The 23,793-nt window shown below is 29.3% G+C and overlaps 1 protein-coding gene across 1 annotated transcript; it reads left to right on the top strand.

Annotated features, from left to right (window-relative positions):
- The first annotated feature begins 1,979 nt into the window (after positions 1-1,979).
- Positions 1,980-23,587, top strand: LOC113375158 (tetratricopeptide repeat protein 28-like). Its single transcript, XM_026615108.1, has 42 exons — positions 1,980-2,047; positions 3,891-3,950; positions 4,667-4,880; positions 5,138-5,340; positions 6,473-6,570; positions 6,652-6,877; positions 7,536-7,653; positions 7,723-7,850; positions 8,376-8,615; positions 9,704-9,817; positions 10,463-10,682; positions 10,778-10,997; positions 11,136-11,409; positions 11,474-11,689; positions 11,787-11,909; positions 12,098-12,333; positions 12,553-12,732; positions 12,840-12,984; positions 13,398-13,645; positions 14,374-14,428; positions 14,782-14,974; positions 15,084-15,218; positions 15,306-15,455; positions 16,105-16,229; positions 16,330-16,472; positions 16,557-16,645; positions 17,185-17,415; positions 17,547-17,689; positions 17,757-17,882; positions 18,254-18,397; positions 18,572-18,789; positions 18,868-18,976; positions 19,062-19,336; positions 19,856-19,991; positions 20,247-20,413; positions 20,491-20,642; positions 20,812-20,937; positions 21,077-21,405; positions 21,644-21,737; positions 21,792-21,842; positions 22,068-22,595; positions 23,086-23,587. Exons 1-42 carry the CDS (start codon positions 2,024-2,026, stop codon positions 23,550-23,552), a joined length of 7,473 nt encoding a protein of 2,490 aa, XP_026470893.1. The 5' UTR covers positions 1,980-2,023; the 3' UTR covers positions 23,553-23,587.
- The last annotated feature ends 206 nt before the right edge of the window (positions 23,588-23,793 follow it).

Genomic DNA, 23,793 nt, shown 5'->3' with positions numbered 1-23,793 from the left:
CATAATTATACCATAAGTATAGGGTTAACTTCTGTAAGTATGAAATTAAAATAATAATAAATATAAGTACTATCTAAGTTTTAAATTGAAATCGATACAAGTGTAACACTACATGGATGTTGTTATAAATTTCAGATTTTTTACATTTCTTCTTGCAAAAGACAAAAACAATAGTAGCGGTGTTAGGCGTCGGCATACCGCCAACGGCCACGCAAAGTCGTTAAGCAATTATTCAAAAATGGTTTAATCATTTCATTGGCAATAAATCGCATTTACTCATACAGTTATTTAACTATAATTTGGTTTGTGTGATTTAACGTTATCTTAACTGAAAAAAGTGAGGTCTTTGCAAACTCTAATTTTGCCGATGAAAAAAGGAGTATTGTGATTAAATTTTGTTCGAAATATATAAAACTATGGACAATATTTTATATATATATATATATATATATATATATATATATATAGTAAACAAAATCCCCAGTCTCGCTAGTTTTACAGAAAATTTGGAACGAGCGAATGTACAAATCTATATAATGTAACACAAATAATTCGATGGAATTACAAATGATATAGTATGCGCTCACAGTTTTCAAAATTTTTAATAAATTTCGTGCACTACAAAAATTTAAATTAACATTGCTATAAAACTTATTAACTTCCCGAAGGAGTTTATGTTTTCATCAAAAAATCCGATTTGCTAATTTTATGTTTTCTCGACGTTTCAAGCCATTCTGAATCGAATGAGACCAAATTTGGAAAAAGTGTGTGTGTGTGTGTGCGTGTGCACCAACAGATTTTTTGCCGTAAATCGCCGTTTTCTCAAAAACGGCTGGACCGATTTCAAAAATTTAAAAGCCATTCGATGTATCTCGATGAGGACTATTGTTTGTCAGTTTTGTGCGACGATCGGCCAAGTTTCTTCGTAAATAGCAGAGAAGTGAAAAGTTTCTCGTCCACGTTTTAGCCTGCAATTCTGAATCGATTTTGAAAATTCAAAAATCGTTCGAAAGATATTGGTTGGGAATCGACCTGATTAGTATTTGGTAGAGATCGGCCGGGCCGTTTTCTTGTAATAAAGTTTTTAAAAAAAATTTCGACGAATTTTATGATTATTTTTTTCACGGTAAATACCATAGTCTTCTAGTTTCTATTTTTATCATACCTGATTTCAAAATTTCGATTTTGTCGATGCATTTGACCACCCCTAGCAGTTAACCTGTCAGCGGTGTGGAACGTACACAGGTGTTCGACACAGGTTTTTTTTTTTTAAAGATGGATAAAATAGTTTATATAAAACTTTTTTAATAAAATTCTTTTATATAAACTAGTTATAAACAAAGATAAAGGAGAAATATAAACAATAATTTATGTATTAGAAATAGCTATAATAATTGTATTAACTGAAATTCTTTGATAATCATATAAATTTGTAATAATTTTTAAAATTTTTATAATATAATATATTTTCTATAATTATACCAAATAATAAATAATTTTGCTTAAAAATGTATTAATTTAGAAATGAGGTAAAATTCATTTGATGAGTGAATGATATGATGATAATATCTGGTCCACCTATTCTGAAAATGTTTTTTACCTCACATTCTCTCGACGGCTTCAGCGGTCTTGCTTTAACAGCCAGCGCACATAGATATATGTGAGAATATTTTATATGTATTGTAAATTATAAGAACAAGGCAAAAGCAAAGAAGAATGTTGGATCACAAAAATCAACTGGCATTCTGGTCTGCAACACCGTTAGTTTAATGATACATAATATGTACATTTTTAATGTTTATTCGCAAATAAACATATTTATCAAGTTTATTTATTAAATATTGTTGTGCAAAGTGCAAAATGAGTTCATCATCAATTCAGTTTCCGAGTGCTCTAAATTGTTTCTGTATTAATTCCAAGTTTGGATCATGTATAAAATAAAAGTGTTTGTGTGTATTGTTTCAAGTTTAAAGTTTAGAAGAATTGTTGTTAGAACCAAAAACAGTGTTTACATATAGTTGCAATGTCACAAAGGGATTATTCTGAGGTAAGCATATCTCTATACAAATAAGTTTATACAAACTATTTGTATAAATTTAATAAATTGCATATTTACTCATATATATATATATTTACTCATATATACTTTTAAAATTACTTTGCAGGTCTATATACCCTTAATTGTAGAGCATCTAACATTCCCATACGTTAAGTATCACATCTCAAGAATATTGTGTTAGAACACAAAAACATAAAAAAGTAACTTGCCTACTGATATTAATCTAATAACAATTTTAAAATATGATATGTTTCTAAGTTAGTCGACCTATAAAGTTCTGTCATTTTGTAATGTTGATATAGAAACAGTGCTTTCAATGATTTATTTTATTTGTTGATCTCACTTATGTATTACAAGTTTTTTAGTATTTAAAGCAAATTTAGCAAATCTGTTACTTTTATCCATGAAGCCTCTAATTCTTTTTGGTAAAACTGTTACACATCATATGAATTTTTCGTAGTCCCAGACTCCCGAGGCAAAGAACCGCGAAAGACCGACATGGTAAATAAAACATTATGGATCCTATTTGAAATTTCCTGTAAGGAACCTTAAAACCTGATTCATGTCGGCATACAAAGCAAACACTAATTAAGTCAACATATGCATTGCGCCCACTAATCTCGCCGCAACGTCGAACAACAAATCTTGAAAAATAATAATATAGTCAAGTTAAGTCAGACTTAAGGGTTGTCTGCACCATCGACTGAAATATATACATTTATGTTTTATAATGCAATGCACCAATTCCAATTGTAGAGTCGGCCTACATTCACTGATTTTTTTTAAATATTATGATAATATAATTAAATATATTATCGTTTTTTATTTTACAATTTCCTTAATAATTAATTATTTTTGAATGCTAGAAAATTACTAATAAAGTCAAATGTTAAATTTGATGTGTAAATAGTATTTTGATAGTAGAATACCCTATATTGCAAAATATATTAAAATATGATATGTAAAGTATAAGATTGTGATACAAAAATGATTGAATTACTATATTCTGTGCTTTTTCGTTTTTTTTAAATTATGGGCATTTTTAGAGTTTTTGTGCAAAAAATAAAAAAACTCAAAAATTTATAGAGTGACTGAGAAAAGTTCTTGATTTTCTGATTATTTTATATATAAGATTGGTTTTTCTACAAGTGTTTAATACACTAATGAAAAGTCGTATATGGGTAAAAATAATGAAAAATAAATTTAAAAACCGCGATTATTTTATACCCATTCACTTTTAAGTCAGTAGTTACTGAGCGAGTAAAGAATAGAAAATTTAACAAAAAAAAAAACTTTACTGTTTGTGGTTTCTGGCAGGACGAAAACATCATTAAACCATTTATGGTCCCAGCAAAGTCAAATGATACTTTGCCTATGCTTCGCCCCTATAATTTTCTACCTATATACAACAATATAAAATGTGGTTTTCGTTACTTTTCGTTTACCTTACGAATGCGTAAAACTTAACAGTAACGATAGAGCCTTATGTATAAAATATTGTTATTTTAATTTATTTAAAAATATCTTTCATGAATTTATATTTTCTTTACATGTAAATTTTGTATAATCTTATAGAATATTATGCTTATATTAACACACTATAATTCTACAATTTTTTAAGCTCAAACTTTAATATGACTGAAATAAAAATGATAAAAAATAAATTCTTCAGAGACCTGTAAACATATATAGTATTTGGACATTTACAACTACTTCAGCACATATTATTATTTAAAAATAACTCAGAAAATTTATACATATGCACGTTGTTTTAAGATAAACTATATTGATTTTCCACATGTAATCAAAAATTTTATTTCATTATTTCTAGGTGGAACCGCAAGGAACTTCAGAATTGCCAGCAGCTAGTCAATCTTTATTTTTGGAAAAGGTAAACAAAGGAACGAACATAATTTAAAAAACATTGATGTATTTGTTCATTAGTTATATACAATTATATTACAACGGTACGTTATAACATTATTGAATTAAATTTAAATCATGCTATATTAGCTCTTAGCCAAAATTAATTCTATTCCATACCATAAAAGTATTTATTTCTGCTCCAAAATAATATAATCCACATTCCTGCATCGTAGGATAATTTAATATGTTTTTATTCAAATGTTGAATCAGTATTTTATAGATTAAGGGGCGTTGCTCTACTTTCTCTCTGTTGTAGAACATATTATTATTAACAAACTTTTCAGAGATATATTTTTTATATTATTTTTAGAAGCGTTTTTTTTTCCTGTAAAGCATATAATTGATGTCTGTTTCGGATATTTTCTTACTTTATGTTAAAGGTTTGATCCAATAAGTAGTAGATATACATCAGAATTTTCTTTATATAAGTAGTATTTTGGTCAAGGGACAAAATAAAATAAACTCTACTAATATTATAAAAAGTTTAGTTTAAAGCGAAAATTATTTAGTAAACATCCAATGAATTGAAATTAACAGCTGCCTAGTTACGCCCACGTATATAATAATATATTTCTATTTTATACAAAAATGAAATTTTAAGATATAACTATCTGAAACAAATCCTTAATATTTCTGCAATGTAAGAATAGTGTTTAAATATTATAATTATTTTTTATCAAGGTGAGGCAGTCAAATGCTGCATGCGAAGCAGGTGATTTTGCTAATGCAGTAATACTTTACACAGAAGCTCTAAGTTTGGATCCCACAAATCATGTTTTATATTCTAACCGTTCTGCAGCACGAATAAAGCAAGGACATTTTTCTTTAGCACTGCAAGACGCATGCAAAGCTAGAGATTTATGTCCGACATGGGCAAAAGGATGCTACAGACAAGGTAAATCTCAATCAATCGTATATGTCACTTGTATAGTGAAGCAGAAAACATTGATCAAATAGATACTTGTGAGACATAATTATATTACCCATGCAATAATAATTCTAACAAAAAGTAATAGTGTTGGATACAAATTAAAATTTTTGGCAATTAAATTTTAAAAACCATAGCGTGTGTAGTGTTGTTCTTCAACAAATATGGTTACTTTTCATTTTCAAATTATTATATTAATTTATTAATCTATATTAATAATTTAGGTGTAGCATTGCAATGCCTAGGAAGGCACGACCAAGCCTTAGGAGCTTTTAGTGAAGGTTTGGCGAGGGAGCCCAATTCAGAGCGGCTTTTATCCGGACTGATTGAGGCCTGTGAGAAATCACCCCTCGCCGGTAAACTGAGACCAACATTTGAACAACTCAGAACAATGGGCTTGGGACAAAGTCCTTTCGTCGTTATATCAGTAAGTGTAAATAATTTATATGTTTATAAAGGCAACTGAGTATTATAGATTTGACACCCAATTGAACTGTGATATCTTATCATTGTGTCTCAGAATCAAACATTAGCTGGCAGAAGTAAATGCATCATTAGTAATAGTAATACTAGACTTCGAAGAAATTTACTTAATTCTAGGTTCTGCAATAATAGAAATATCCATGGATACCTCCTATTCAATTTAAAAACATACATAAGCAACGTCATTACATATATTCAGTGGCGTCGAAACCTTGTGGGCTGTGTGGGCTTGAGCCCACCCATCAATCTCAAAAAATAAAATGCCCTAGTATGTATTTCTAAAAAAAAAACAACGAAGCCACTGGCTGTGTATAAAAAAAAACAAGCCCACCCATCAAAAATTTGCTTCCGACACCACTGCATATATTGCTTTTGCGCATTTTGTTGTAGACGAAGCTTTTGGAACAAGATTATGCGCTACCACCTGTACCTTAATATGAAAACAAAAACTGAAAACCAGTGTTTATTTAACCATATTTTTTTGATTATTATAATGTTTTTATATTTTATTTATATATTATTGATTATAAAAATATTACTTTATTAAATTAAAGCTTGAATAGTTGAAATATTTTTAAATATTTGTCAGTTAAATAATCGTAAAAGTACTGAAATATTTATTATTGATTATATATGGATTTGAAATAAGTTTAATTTGCTGCTTTCAAAACTACATACCTTATGGTGCTCAAAATTAAAGTACTCTTTATGTACTATAGCAACAAAAGTAAAAGTTATATCATACTTTTGTTTGACATTAATTTTATAAATGCGTTGATATTTCAAAATATCTTGTGATGCATGTTATTTTGTTAATAGCTATTGTATAATCATATTGCAATCGATATGATTGTAATTGATTTTTGATAAAAACTTGTTCGACTAAAATTAAATTTAAAGAAAATAGTATAGGATATATGTAAAAGATAGTATTGATTGAAAAAAAAATTTTGTAAGGGCTCTAAGTAAGCGAAGCCAATAAAAAAAAGAGTTAAAGTTTAGTATACTTACTTCAGGACTATTTTATCCTAATTTAATTTTAGTCTGTCTAATATACAACTTATATCACTTTTCAGGTAGTGGGTCAAGAACTTTTGGCAGCAAGTCATTTTCAATCGGCTGTAGTAGTACTGGAATCCGCTCTGAAGATCGGTTCCTGTTCATTGAAACTGCGGTATGATCTTTTTCAAATTCAATTTGGTTTAAAATTTAAATTCCCAAGTTTTTGTTTATAAGATATTTTTATTTTTAATAGCGGTTCAGTGTATTCAGCTTTGAGTTCTGCATATTGGGCGTTGTCCCAGCTTGATAAAGCCATATCATGTATGCAACAGGACTTGGCTGTTGCAAAATCGTTAGGTGATACTAGAGGTGAATGTAGAGCACATGGCAATCTAGGATCCGCTTATTTTAGTCAAGGAGCAAATAAAGAAGCTTTAACCGCACATCGACATCAGCTTGTACTAGCAATGAAAAGCAAGGTATGTTTTTTTAAAATATAATAATCTTAGAAATTAAAATCAGTTTAGTAGGGCTTCTCATAACTAAAAGCTAGATATCTTTATTGCAAGCGTATCTTATAGAAATTCGTATAAAGTTTTACTGTAACATAATAAAATTTTCATATTATTGACGTGGGATATGGTTATACATAATCGTTTATACTAGTTTTATATCAAATTTTGATTTAAAATTGATTAATACTTTGCTTTTGTCTTATGTTGCTTTCATGGTATTATTTTTTGTAAGAAAAAAATTGGAAATATGTTTCTTAAATACTTAAAAATTTTCTATAATTTTTTATAATATAGAAGTATTGTATAATCGAAACAAATCAGAAATAGTATAATCTGTGCTATGTTATGATCTGTATCGTGATATCAATTGCCATTTAGATGGATTTGGATCGAGGAACATTTATACAAAATCAAGTAATTTTTCCGAAATTTATTGTTATAAATATTTTAAATTCTTTTAAATATATTGTTCAAATTAATAAATTAGCAACTTTAACTCTTTAAGTGTTTATTTTTACTATTCTTGCGCTAGAGGATAAATAAAATTTTTGCTTTATTTGTTATATATGTGTTTACTTCAATTTAAAGCAAATACCAATTATTGGTACAATATTCATTTTAGGATATGCAAGGGGCAGCTATGGCACTAACATCTTTGGGTCATGTGTACACAGCTATTGGCGACTATCAGAATGCTCTCGCCACCCACAAGCAATGCGTACAGTTAGTAAAACAATTAGGTAAGTTTAAAGAACATATTATTTATGTAATATGTCATTATAAATGCTACTTTTTTGGTACAAATTTAGGAGATCGACTTCAGGAAGCGCGAGAGATTGGTAATGTGGGTGCAGTTTATTTAGCAATGGGAGAATTCGATTCGGCTGTAGATTGTCATACGCAACATTTGAGGCTAGCTAAACGATTAGGAAACGTGGTATGTAAATACATCACATACATCTATACAATTCATCTTGCAATAAACTAAGATATCGAACTATTATCATTTATGCAATCATCGAACTTATTAGTATATCTCTAGTCTATTATATGTAGACAGATTGAACAATATTTAACCCCTAACGAACGAGTGCCGCCATACTCGCGACATTGTAAATATTCTAAAATAATTTAATGCCGCCATACACGTGGCATGACATACCAAGAAGATTTTTGGGTTTCTCTTTCTGTAATTTCAATATAGGCACGATGCAGTTAGAAAATAAATTTGAATGGTCAACAAGCAATATTAGACAAACTAAACAAATCCAATAATGTAATATTAATTATGCTACTTCTCTATCTTTGGAAAAGGAGCACTTAATTTTTTAAAAATCCGTCGAAAACTATGCCCAGTAGTTATAAGCAATGCGCTCGTTTGTTAAAGGTTAATAAATGTAATAAAATATTTAGACTATAGGTCTAATATTCGTACCCAGTTAAACTAGCAAGTTTTTTTTAGACCGAAGAAGCTCGCGCTTATTCGAATTTGGGCTCTTGTCATCATCACAGACGAGACTTTGCTCAGGCAACGTTGTGCCATGACAGGGTTTTACATTTATCTCGATCTCTTCGGGATCGATCTTTGGAAGCTAGAGCTTGTGCTGGACTAGGACATGCATCCAGGTGCGCTGGACAACTGGACAGGGCAAAACGATGGCATGAACGGCAGTTGGACGCCGCTTTGGGAGCCAAAGATAAGGTAATTATTATATACATATTGTGACAAGTGGGGGTTGAAGCCCCCTTCTTGGGGATTGTAATGGCTGCCTAATACTATATTTTAGCATTGCATCCCCATTACGAAAGGGTTACTTCGACACTTCAGTCGCCCGTTAGAGTACCTGTAATTACCTGTAGGAGTTAGTAGCTACTATGCGAATGAAACCAAGATTACTTTTATAACTAAATCTATTTAAATAATTAATAATACATCTCGTATGTATTTGTGGAACTTGACTGTACTTGCATACAGTCAATGTTTCCTAACTAATACCTTTTATTCTTATATCTGCTTATATAAATGCATGGGGGAGAATAGCTACAGCTTATAATTTACATGATCTGACCTTTAAGCTGGACCTGTCTTGTGGCACAACACACACAACTAACACTAACGTATCCCAAGGCGTTCGCCTATGAGATACGTCTTAGATGGCTGTAACTTCTTAATTGCACAGGCCCTCAGAGCAACTCACTGATGGACCCCAAGAACCAATAAATGGTTAAGGGTAGGGATGGTGTACTTTGGGGTGGACGACCATCAGGCGACAATAATTATCAATAACACGATAATATTGATTATTGTCACAATATATACACACATATATTGATATTATAATTTTATAACAATATAGAAAAAATCAATTTTACTAATAATAGAGATCAATCAATCAAATTTATTATCAATATCTAACAAAGTCACTGGTGTTCCACTGATCTACCATCGCTTTTTGACCTAATACAATAACATATTTTAAAAATTATAGTAAATATTATATATTTATGTTAATATTTGATGTAACCATGATAATGAAGCAAAAAAAATTAAAATTATAATTAATAGTGATATAATATAATATATAGAAAATAGTATATGAGAGAAAAGAATATAAAAAATCCTTACAATATTAACTATTTATAATATAGTATAGTATAATAAAACTATTGCTCAAATAATAAATATAATATATCTTTATTTATAGTATAATATAAAATAGTTAAGTAAACAAAAATAACTCGACGTTATACTATAATTTTATACCAATCAGTAAACATTTGTGTTAACAGGTGGGAGAAGGAAGAGCCTGTAGTAATCTCGGAATAGTATATCAATTGATGGGAGAATATGATGCTGCATTGAAACTTCACCAAGCGCATTTAAACATTGCTCGCCAGTTACAGGTTCGACCATTTATACATATTATAAACAAAATTTATATAACTGCTGATTATGTTCTTCTGGCGTACTTCTTAATATAAATATTGATTCAATATATTTTTGCCACAATAAAATAGCAATAACTTCATTGCTTACTGGTAATAGTAATACATTACGAAATACATATATAGGTTTTGAATTGAATAATATGTTTAATTAATCTATTGAAATAACATGATAAACAGTTAAATCGGTTGATCCGTGCGCCCGAATTGTGAACGAAAATTGTATCTACACAAAACACACACTTATACATGCATCCATTTTTTTTTTTATAAGGTATGCCAAAATGTTCAGAAAGCTTTCAAACCTAAAGATATGCAATAATTTACATTTTCGATTTTTTTTGCTATTACTATAACTTACACTACGAGAAGTTAGAAAAAATCCAAATTTTCAAAAAAAAATCAAACTATTAACCCTTTCCACTCGAATGTCGCCGCTCCGGCGGCAAAATTCACATTAATCTCGGAATTAGCGAGTGGAAAAGGTTAAATGTTTCAAAAAAGTTCAAAATTCTCAAAATCTATTTTTTTTCAAGTTTTAAAGAACGGATAAAATGCTATTATTATTTATTATAAATTTTTATATATGATATTCTTTCTTAGGATAAAGCAGGTATGGGAAGAGCGTATGGTAATATAGGGAATGCTTATTCTTCTGCTGGTCTTTACGAACCTGCCATAAGACATCACAAGCAGGAACTTGCTATAAGCCAAGAAGTAGGTGATAGATATTCAGAAGCATCAACACATGGAAACCTTGCAGTGGCATATCAAGCTTTAGGAGAACACGATATGGCCTTGCTGCACTACCGAGCTCATCTAGGTAAAGTTACATAGAAACTATAAATTACAATTTTTTCCGATGGTATTAGTTGTTTATTACATTAAATTTAATTGTTTAATATATTTTATTTTCAGGCATTGCGCGCGAAATGAAAGATACTTCTGGAGAAACCTGTGCTTTGCTGAATTTAGCAAACTGTTTGTCATGTCGTGGTGATTTTGCACAGGCCGTACCATATTATGAACAAAATTTAGCGTTATCCCAAGAAATGGGAGACGTAGCCGCAGAAGGTAAAGCATGCCATTTCTTGGGATATGCTCATTATTGCTTAGGCAACTATAGAGAAGCAGTTAGGTGAGTTATTTAATTTAGTGTCTAACTTATATTTTGATCTAAAACTTAATTTAAATACTATATGATATTAATATATTTATTTTATAAATATCGCTTGTGGTATTTAATTTTAATATCATTTATTAATTTCACTTATAGATATTATAATCAAGATTTGACCTTAGCGAAAGATCTGCAAGATCATGCCGTTATGGCTCACGCATATTGTAATTTAGGCTTAGCACATCTGGCTTTAGGTCATTTAGAAACAGCGCTGGAATGCCAAAAATATTTTTTAGCCATAGCTCATATGACACAACATCAACAAGGAAAATTTAGAGCGCTGGGAAATGTCGGTGACGTGCTAGTAAAAATGCAAAATGAAGAAGAGGCGTTAAAAATGTACCAAAGACAATTAGAATTTGCAAGACAGGTAATGAGAAGTAATTTAAGATATTTTTATAAATAGATATATTTTATTGGTTTTTATCAATTAGACTCAAGATCGGCATTTAGAAGCACAGGCCTGCTCTTCTCTTGGTCGTGTATATCGGCTTCAAGAGAGATACGATTTTTCTTTAGCACACCATACTCAAGAATTATCCTTGTTACAAGAATTGGGAGATGCTCGGGGCGAGTGTAGAGCACAATCTGCACTTGGTGCTATACATATTGCTCTAGGTCATTATACACATGCGTTGAGATGTTATCAAGTAAGTCTAAAAACATGAAATTATTTAATATGTAATTTATTATTTATATTTATTATGTTTATAAAATTGACTTTTATACTTTATATTTTTAATACAGGAACAATTAGACAAAGCGCGTGAATTGAAGGACTGTATCGAAGAAGCTCAAGCTTACGGAAATCTCGGTATTGCTAAATTTAATATGGGATACTACGAGGAAGCCATAGGATTTTTAGAACATGTAAGCATTAAATTAGTAAATTAGATATGTATTTACATATAATATTCATTATTTGTTTTATCTATTCACATTTATTCATCAGTATGATAAATTCATCTACTTTGATTAAAAATTACTACATAGCATAAATAAATAATGAAAAATTAATTATTATTGTTAAAATTATAAACTGGGACACTTTCTTGCAGCAACTAGCACTACTTGAGCAAATACCTTCTCACTGTTCAACAGCTAACATATCTTCACAAGCCATTGTTGAACAAAAAGCGCGGGCTCACGGATCACTTGGTGATTGTTATTCATGCTTGGGCGACTATGAGGAATCTTTAAAGTGTCATGAAATTTATTTAAAATTAGCTTTGGAGAATTTGAAATGTGCGAAAGATCAAGAACGGGCATACAAAGGACTCGCGCATTCACATAAGTAAGAACAGCCAAGATTTTTTTTACATTAGTCGTTCTTAAAAAGTATAATATAATATTATAAACACCGATTTATTCCAAAATTATTTGATGACTATTTAATATTAAGATATCAAATAAATATAAAGTTCAAATAATAAATAATGATAATAAATAATATTTTCGCTATAAGACGGCTTTAATTAATATTATTTTTACAATTGCTTTTGTTTTTATTAAGGTCGCTTGGTAATTTACAACAAGCGCTGGTTTGTCTGGAGAAACGGCTAGTGGTTTCAGATCAATTAGGAAATTTACAAGAAAAATGTCTAACTTACGCTGATTTGAGTTTTATCCACAACTCTTTGGGACATTCGGAACAAGCTATTTCGTGCTTGGAGCATCAAAGAGATATTGCCAGGTGAAATATTTTATTACAATGTTTTTCAATATTTTATCCAAAAAATCCTCTATAGTATAATTTATCTTATTTTTTCTTAAACTGTATATTATTGATTATTTTTATAGAGAACTGAACGACAACACCATGATTTCCAATTCATTATCGGGATTGGGTCTCATGTATGAAAAATTAGGAGATCATGAAGCGGCATTGAAGTTTCACCAGGAAGATTTAAAACATTGTACAGATTTGCAACTAATAGATTTACAGGTAATTTACATGAAAATAATCTTTGTTAATGTTAGTTATTGTTTTATTTAAAGAAAAAAAAAAGAGTAACTAATTACGTATAAATTTAATAATAGTTAATTTTGACAACATCACGGTTTCTATCATTATTTTTTATATTGTTTTTTTACTTTTAACTCAAGAAGTTCAAAACTGTGTTTGTTCCTTACTAATCAGGTCTAATTTTTCTTAAAATATGCTCTATATAATTTCTCGCATGAGATTTAGTTCACTTCAATTTACTTTATTTGAACGCGTTACGGACCTTTCATCAAATCCTCGTTTAACGATACTAAAAAGATAGTTATTTAAAGTTTATTATGGTAATTATGGAACATTATTTGTCAAAATAAATTAATTATTTTTATTTCGACTAAAATGAATTTTTGTTTCAGATGCGTGCTTTGGGTCGCATGGGCCGCGCCTACGAATCTCGCCAAGACATAACAATGTCCTTAATGTGTCTTCAGCGTGCCCTTACGCTTACTAATTCAATTTGTCAAGAGGAGAAAGAAAACAGTGATATCAGTTTTCAATCAAATTTGAGAGGCAACCGAAAAAATATTAATAAAGACCTCTGCGAGACTCTGAGAACAGTTGGCAGAGTAATGTTATGCAAGGGAGATATTAAATACGCTATTAGGTAATAATAATTAAGTCACAATTTTGTATTCCATCTTTACAACTTGAATTACTTCTACAATTGTATAACTGTCTATAGTACAAATTTATGAATTCTAGTTTCAAATAATAATTATTGTTTGTATTTAACTAAAATCTTAATGGATAGTATTTATTAATTAACTACCCGAAGGAGAAGTTTATGTTTTCATCAAGAAATCCAATTATGCTAATTTTATGTTTTCTAGACGTTTCAAGTCGTTCTGAATCGAATGAGACTAAATTTGGAAAAAGTATGTGTGTGCGAGTATATGAACAGATTTTTTGCTGTAAATCGACATCTCAAAAACGGCTGGACCGATTTTAAAAATTTAAAAGCCATTCGATGCACCTCGATGAGGACTATTTTTTGTCAGTTTTGTGCGACGATCAGCCAAGCCGTTTCTTTATAAATAGCAGAAAAGTGAAAAAAAAATGAATCGATTATGAACATTCAAAAACCGTTCGAAAGATATTGGTTGGGACTCGTGCTGATTTGTTTTTGGTAGAGATCGGTTTTCTTATAATAAAGTGTTAAAAAAATTGTTTTCGACGATTATTATTATTATTTTTTTGACGGTAGATACCATAGTCTTATAGATCATACTAAAATATTACGGCCCTATGACAACTCGTTCAATTATTTTAGTTAATTGCTTGTAAATTGAAAATACTAACATTAGTGAAATAATCATGATATATTTATTTCAGATATTTAACGCAAGGATTGGAAATAGCTGAATCATTGGGCGACAAAGAAGAAAAGGTATAATTCCAATTTTATTAAATTTCCTGAGAATTTCCTTAAATATATTATTTTGTTTTATATTGTATTACACATTATTTTATCAGAAAGTATTTATATAATAATGCGTATGTTTCGCGACAACCTTGTTTTCAAAGATAAATAATAATCTATTAGTAATTTGATTTTCATAAACAGATTTTTAGGCATAGGTATTTTTATCAGCATAGGTATGTAAAATATATCTGCATCTAAACTATTTAATTTATTTAAAAATTATTTCTTATTTTAAACACTGTGTTTGCACACTAGTATCAATAAAAAAATAATTTGTATTGTGTAAAAATTTGCAATAATCAATTTTTTTCTTTCAGGCAAGGATGCGTTATAGACTAGGTCTAGCTTTACACCAGGACGAAGATTATGTAAATGCTTTAGAAAACTTCAAAAAGTCGATCGAATTATTGGAAACGTTAAGAAAAGCACATCGCACTCATGATAAATTAAAACAATCATATTATGATGTGCAAACAGATTGTTATTACGCATTGCAAAAAACTTTAGTAGGTCAGTACATTTAGATGACATCATCATGATTGATATTTTTGCTTTTCTTTATTTACACTATTTTTTATGAAAAATAATTTGCTAATGTATGTGTCTCAAATAATTTCAGCATTATCAAAATATGAAGATGCTCTTGTGATAGCAGAAAAATGTCGAACAAGATTATATGCGGATTTAATAATAGAAAAACAAAATAAAGCAAACGAAGAAACTAAATTAAACGATAGCTGTGATATTACTTTAAGTAAGTTTTTACTACATGGCTCAATGTTTGTTATTTATTTTTAAAAATACATTTCTAATTAATTATTTTGAAATATATCATTTTTAGGCACACTTATAGAAATAGTTAATCGACAAAAAGCCTGCGTACTTTACTATAGTCTTTTAGAGAATCATCTTTATGCTTGGTGCATCGTTCCTTTCAAAGGTGTTATGAAGTTTCATGATACTCCACTATTATCAGAAGAAAGTGATGAAGGTAATAAAATACTTCATATGTCTCTAAATACTCATTTTATATAGTATATCGATTTTATTATGTAATGAATGCATATGTTCAACTTTCCGAAGGAGAAGTTTATGTTTTGGTAAGAAAATCCGATTTGCTAATTTCATGTTTTCTTGTCGAAGTTGCCGCTTAACCGTTTTTAAAAGTCTAAAAACCGTTTGAAAAATATTAGTTGGTAATCGTCCTCATTAGAAATTTGGTCGAGTTAAATTTCTTTTGACAATTTTGATAAAACTTTTATGATGATAGAGTTTATGGTCTTAACGAGCATCTTAAAATATTATAGGCCTACAAAATTGATTTAATTATAAAAATTGATTAGTTTGTTAATGGGTCGTGTCACTATTTCAAGATTATATTGTCACAATTTTAATTGATGCTAAATCTTAAATTTTATTGATTTATTTGATTATTTTTAAATAATAATATTAAAATTATTTAATATCGATTTGAATGCTCAAAATTATTATTTTGATAGATTCTGGATTTACTTGAACAAAATTATTAAGCGGTTTTATATCATCATCTATAAATAATGTGATAATCGAAGTACCAATTGTACCATATAAAATTCAATTTCATTTGAATCGCATTATTATATTTAATTCATTGATTTTAGGTTCGCAATTAACCGCAAAAATAAAATTTCTACGAGAACATTTAATGACTAAAAATGCTAATAATCAAAATAATATAGAGGATATATCAAATCAGCCCGAAGAAAAATCTGGTTTCTTGCGAATGGTGAGTTAAAATCAAAATTATATCGTTTAATTAGAAATAATTTTTGAAAATACAAATGTATGTTTATGATTTATAATATTGATGTTAAAAATAATTATAGGTAAATAGGCATAATTTGCTGAATTCTAGCAATTATTCGCTCAGTTCCTTATTCAGCGTTGGTTCAGTAACTAGTCTTAGAGGATCAACACGATCTAGAGGATCACTTCATTTTGATACTCCAAATACTCGATTCGATAAAAAGTTACAAAATTCTACTACACATTCAAGTGCGCAGTCCCTGCTTGAAGATAACTTTTCTGAAAATAATCTTAGTTCAGAAAATAGGAATCAACATACAAAGTCTCTCAATGATACTTTATCGGCGCTGTATGATCTACTGATAGCGCCATTTGATGATATACTACAAGAAACAGGTATTAAGTAGCTTTTATTACTAAATACATATTTATTTGGTAGTTTAAAGACAAAAGTTTACATGACCAGTCGCTCAGCTTCGAATGATTTTTTGTGTTTAAATTACAACTTTGCTTCCATTCTTTAGAGGTAAATATTTTTATTTTACTTTAACTTTATATTTATGCTATTTACTTGTATTGTTTCTATAATAAGTAGATTGATTTTTTAGGTATCAAAATTCGTCGATTTTAGTTCGACGATTTGGTTTAAAACGACGCAAAATAATTCGTTAAAAAATATTATTCGAAATATTTATTTCATTTACTGTTTGATTTAAATATTATGCACCAAATATAAAAAGCTTGCGGTAATCACTCTTTAAGTTTAGAATTATTACCATTTTTGTTAGAAAATTTTCGTATATGGGTTGCAGTACCTAATAAATCATTGATTGATTTTTAATTTGATCGATTAAAAAAAAACTCTGTTATTATAATTATTCAAACCATGTGCATGTGATTCAAAAATAATTAAAATTAAAATATTTTCAAAATAGATACAAAAGAAAATAATGTCCAGAAGCGAGAGAAATTGATACTGGTCATTGAAAATGATCTGTTTGCCGTACCTTTCTCAATATTGCGAAACAAAAATTGTAGCACACTGGCTCAAGTAAATGAAAAGCAACATCAGTATTTGGGTGATCGTATTGATTTAATGGTCGTTCCGTATCTGAAAGTTTTGAAACCAACTGGACATAAAAATTCAAGGAAACAACTGGGAAATGGTATGTATTTTTGCTTAATTAACGTAGTAATTGTTTTAAGCTGCAAATATGATAAGAATAATTAATTTATAATTATTATATGTATTTAAAAGTATATTTAATCATAATGTGAATTATGACTGTTATTTTAGAGTCTATGAACGCGCTCGTTATTACAAGTCCATTATATGGTGGATCAAATCATGCTGGTTCGCAAAATATGAATGTGAGTTCAAGCCAGGATGCTTCAATGATTGCTGAGTTGTTACATTGTAAAACACTCACAGATACTCAGGTATGTGCTTAATATATACCTAACAAAAACTAGTAAAAACTTTTTTAAAATAAACTTGTATTTTCAGGCTACCAAAGAAACTGTAACTGAGGAAATGTACAACGCAGATTGCGTCCATTTCTCAGCTCAAATATGTTGGTCTTTAAAATCAATTGTCTTGAGCACGGGCGAGCCAATAGAAAATCAGGTTCAGGTAATATTTAGTTAATCAATAATTTTCTCTATACGTAATGAATTTATTTTATTTTTTTAGTTCTTATATAACTATTCACCAAATTGTGTTAAATTGTTCGGATTTACTATTTTTACCAAAAACAGATAATCAATTTATTTTTAATCTCTTGCTATACTTATGCATTATAACCTTTATTGCCAATAAAATTTTCTAATGTTGTATGTTATGTACAATATATTAAAAATGCTAAATCTAATAGCCAAATTTGTATTTGTTCAAAAATAGTTTAGAGCGAGAATTTTATCTTGCTGTTATTTTTTAAGACTAAGATATACAAATATATTCCCATAATTGTAAAAAATATAAAAATAGTCATTATTACATTACAGAGCTCAAGTCGTCGAACATTTAGTGGCGATGGAAGTTTAGAGATACATGAGGTAGAAATGAATCCGAATATATCATTGGGCGGTTTAAATGATGGTCTATTAAACACTAAAGATATTTCACAGTTACAACTCAATACAAAACTTGTAAGTAATTAAATATAATAATAATTTACAAAACATTATTTACTAGTACTCTACTAAAGGTAGGTACTACAAATATAAATTTTGATATTAAAAATGTTCAAAGAATTTGAATTTTGTACTATCGTAATTGTAAATTAAATAGGTTGATAATTTAATTTATTAATATTTTTGTAGGTTGTAATTAATGCCACGATATTTGATGAGACTGATGCGAATTATGATATTGTTATGAAAACTAATACAAATGCGTTATATGAATTATCAAGTGCTTTTTTAAACTCTGGTGTTCATTGCGTTTTGGTCTCTTTATGGCCAGCTAGTGATGTTGGTGCAGTAAAAATACTTTTGAAAACTTTTTATTCTTCGCTAATGCAAGGATCGAGAGTTGCTAGGTAAGCACACTTTTATTATTTTACATATAAGATGTATAATTACTTATGTAAATTATTTGTAAAATGTATTTTATTCAGAGCTTTATCAGAAGCTATGCAAACGGTTCAGTATACAAAGCAATTTTCGCATCCGGCAAATTGGGCTGGTTTCACATTAATGGGATCTAACATTCGTCTCTGCACAAAGGTAAATTCTAGCAATTAGACATTTCAGCACAAATATTAGCACTTTTACCAAAGACTTACACCAAAATATATTAAATGTTCTACAGGCTGCACAAATGAATGAATCTTTACAAGATATTTTATTACATCATAACCCGGAGCATTCAAGAAGGCAATGTTTGCGAGTGTGTTTGCATCTGGTTGAAAAGTCTCTTCAGCGAATTCACGAAGGGCGAAGAAATGCAATGTATACCACTTTAAGATCAATCGAGAACAAGACGACGAGCAGTGGATCTAAAAATGGTGATAAGGAAGAAACAGAAGATTTAACGAAGTATAATAATGCTGGATGGAAAAATTTACTGATTTCTGTTGGATTCAGGTATTATTTTTAGATTTTTATGCATATAGTTGAATATATCTTACAATATATAATAGCATGAGTTATATCATCTAATGATTTTTGTTCTTGTGTATATTTACACTACAGATAAATTTCTTATTCCATTTAGTTTGTTATATTTTGTGTATTATGTTAAAGTTACCTAACTATTAACTTGTGCCGAGCGTTGTTGTTTTCATGCTCATATCTAGTTTATACACTTGACCATTAAGTTTTTTTTTATTTCATTTATTAATTACAACTGTCTATAAATATGACATTTAGTAATTTTTTTGATTAATATAAATAGAAAGGGCATATCAGGCCCCACAGTGATGGTCCCAATATTATTGTTGTTAAACTAAAATAGGTTTGATCCAGACCATTAAATAATATGCGATAAATAAACTATAGAGTGACTAATTCAAAATATATAGCAAGAATGATAATCATTTTTTGCTCGACTTATGATTGATTATGATTGAATTATGATTGATTGCCTATGAATTGATTTTAAAGATTTGAGCCAGCTGCGAATGGTGTTCCTTCATCTGTATTTTTCCCACAAAGTGATCCGTGTGCACGACTCGCAAAGTGTTCTGGAATTTTACAGGCTCTTCTTGGTTTATCACATGCTTCACTGCAAGCAGTTCAGGTATTGTAAATGATTTTATAGAGTTTTTTTTACATCTAAATGTCGTTAGTTTCTAAATTTTTTGGCTAAATTTTGGCCTAATTTGTATTTAGGCCAAAATAGCAAAATACCGGATATGATAGTAGATAATATTTAGTAATTATCTTTATTGAAGCACCAAAAATTTTACGTATTTTTATATAGCATGGTCGATGAAATGTTTTCTACAGATATTCAAAAAATTAAATAAGTTTAATCAAATTTGCATTTTTGTAGTCATTAATAAACGATGAAACGAGATCAAAAAAATCAGCGAAGCTTAATTACAATAACACGCAACAAGAAGAAATTTCACAAGAAATAATTTCAGCTGTAAAAAAATGTTCCGAACAATTAGTGGAGAAGCAACCTGGCGATGGAATCGAAATTTCTTTGAGCGTCAGGTTAGATTTGCAATTTTCATAACCACTTTGTCGCTACAATTATATTGAAATTATAATTGTAATTATATCTTCTTCAGATCTTGGAGGATTACTGGCTGTCATGAATTATTTGCTTCGTTAGGATTTGATTTAGTGTCCGTCGGCAGTGATCGGATCAAATTAAGAGCAGGAAAAAAAGCTAATACAAGGCAGACACAGTTTGCATTAGAAGCACTTACAGCATTAATAGGTAAATTTGAAAATAATCATATTAATTTCATATTTAAATAAATTAGACAGTTTTGAAAAGTATGGTCCCATTCCTTAATTAATATTTTATTGTGTATAATAAGATAATATATTTTAATTATAGGAATATTTAATAACGATTCTTTAATTTTTTTTTTTTATTATTTTAGCAATTGCAGATGAACCAAAAAGTTTGAGTAGCAGTAAAAGCAGTTCAATGGAAAGTCTGAATAGTGATAACAGCATTTGTCCATATATATCAAATCAAAAAAATGTTAACCCGCAAACTTTAAATGGTAAATTAACATAAATATTTATTACAAAATTTACTGGATCATCATTTAATGGATTGATCATGTCTTCATTTATAATTTTTACAACGAAGGCTATAAATGAATTATTTTTTAACAAAATATTTATTTTTTAATTCTGTAGATGTGCATCAGCAATTAGATAAGTCAATAAGCAAGTTAAGTTCTGGAAGAGGCGCATTTATATCTTACGTCCGTGGTAGAGGCGAACCGGATGGTGGGAGCACCATCAACAGTCATGCCCCTTCGACCACTTATACACAAAGTCAGCTCAACTCCAATGTGCACATTCATCCGCTAAATAGTAATTCTCACATAAATCTACTTATAAATTCAGACAATAATCTGCACACGAACTCAAGAATTGCAACTGCAAATATAAAGAGCGTTGAAACTAAAGGCTTATGGAATGCTAGGAATCATTATATGGGTCTGAGCAGAACTGCTGTAAAAGTGAGTAATTTATGGGTTACATATCAGTGACAGCTTTTTGGAATTATATTATATAGTTAAATGACTTTTTAACATAATCATTTTTATATACCTATTTATATATTATATATTTTGTGTATTTGATTTATTTTGCATGTTTTTTTGAATATTTGAATAAATTTTTTATTAATGCTTGCTAACTAAATTATTTGCTTTATTTGTTAGCAATATTACACCATAATTTGAAATTTGTCTTTAGGTATGCAGACCAGGCGGAGGAAGTGAGAGTGATGCAGCATTCACCCCTAGCCCACCTGTTTTCTTTCAAAATCCGCACAGTACTATCACTAATAGTGTTGACAACGCCATGACTTCTGAAAATATCTTAGCAAATGACGTTCAAATAGCTCTTGAACACCAAACACGCATTCGATCTTTATATAACTTGCACCGAGAAGGTATATTTATTTCAAGTGAATTATATATACGCATAAATTGTTTCCGACCTTGAAGGACAATAATTTAACAACTTCTCACCAAAATGATTTGAAAGCACGTTTTCAATTAGTATAAATGAGTATTCATAAAATAATGAATCCTGATTTATTTTTATTTTTAACAAATTTACTCATTCAAACTTATAATTTAATTTGCTGTACTAATTTAAATTTTTTATTTATTAGATGTTCTGCCACCACTGCCGCCACCAAGACACGTCAATTCATATACAGATTTTATAAAAAATAAAAAATTAACCAAAGAAAATGATTCTGTAATAAAAAAACAAGAGTTTGACAACACATTTAATATCAAATTCGAGAAAGAAAATGCAGCCAAGTGCAATATGCATATCGCTCAACATACTTCTAATCCTTTATCAGAACAGTCAGAAAAAGATGATAGTTTCTCATCTAATGATTCAATCTGCCAAGTTAAAACATTGGTTAAACGGCAAGGTGCTCTAAAAGAAAATTCTAAGTTTTTGCCGGAAAATAGCATGCTTTCGCTGTCCGTTTACAACAATTTGCCATTAAGTGGTTTGAATTTTGAACCTTCAAATGCTGATGCTGATTTTAATATGAGATCCAGTAATAAGTCTGATATGCAAATTAATGACCGATTAAGTGTACGTACAAGTACTTCGATTAACGACTCTGGAAAAATGATGCAGCGTCATAAATTGCTTGAAATAGCAAATAACTTGACCATCGGTAATATGATTTATATTTTGAAAATAATATACTAACAGTCCGTGCATGCAATTAGTCGAATATTCTCATTATGAAAACTAATTTGATACAAATATTAATAAACTTTCAGTTTTTTGGCCCAAATTACTCACATACTTATATGTTAAATTTTGATCATGTAATATCGGATTTAATATTTGTTATTTACCAAAATTTCTATTCCTGTGTTTTCTAGTAATAAGGTTTTTGAAGTGAAACTATTTTTGGATTAAGGTAGTTACTTTATCGGTGAATATAACAAAAAAATCATTGTACAAATCATTTACCGTTTACTAATAATTGATGATAATCTCGTTTTTTATTTTTATTTTTTTATGTTTTTCTAAAACTGGACATTCGATTTCGTCTAGCAATAGACATTTTACAATAAATTTTATATAGTGTCTATATGGATAACAAACAAGTATGTTTATACATGCTCGAGATCTATAAAAACATTTTTTTTGTTTAGATAAAGATGGCGAGCCTTATAACAGCAAAGAAAAAGAATCACCTAAAGAATTATCAAATTCGAACACTTCATCACTAATACGACATCCGAGTCATGCTTTAACTCCTGCGATATCAGAAGTTTACCACGAGCGCAACATAGGATTAGGTCTAGCTCCTCCTTTATCAACTTTGCTTTTGACCAACGATTTAAAAAATGAAAATGACAAATTTGATGGCGAATTTAATGAATTTTTGAAAAGGGATGAAGGTGACGGTAGAAGTGTGGCTGATTCTCAATGCTCCAGTCATTACAAGGCATTAACAAATGGGTCGGAAAAAGCAACTGGTATGCTGAGAAAAATGCAAATGATGTCAATCAAGTCAAATTCTGATGCGAGTCCAGCAACAGAAGGAGCCGATAAAGAAAAGAAGGGGTCTAGTAAAATTGTCAAAAAATGTTTATACAGGAAGAAAAATCCTAATTAGTCGTTAGTAGAATGTAACGTCCCCAAATCCATCCAAGCGCAAGAAGGACTTTAGAATTTAATCAAGCTCCAAATATCTAAATACTTTATTTAGAGGTTTATAGTCAACTAGTGAAATCGATAAATCAAGATCAGCAAAAGATCTTAAGGTAAAGTATATTAATTGACTACTAAAATATGCGTTTTCCGAAATCGGACAATTTGAAGATAAAAGCAATTGTGAGCTTTTATAGCAAAGCGTA

This window comes from Ctenocephalides felis, unplaced genomic scaffold (genome assembly GCF_003426905.1).
Source record: "Ctenocephalides felis isolate EL2017-DRISC unplaced genomic scaffold, ASM342690v1 CF-g0.4_SCAFFOLD_01886, whole genome shotgun sequence".
Taxonomy (NCBI): Eukaryota; Metazoa; Arthropoda; class Insecta; order Siphonaptera; family Pulicidae; genus Ctenocephalides; species Ctenocephalides felis.
This window is presented reverse-complemented; position numbering and strand designations above follow the sequence as displayed.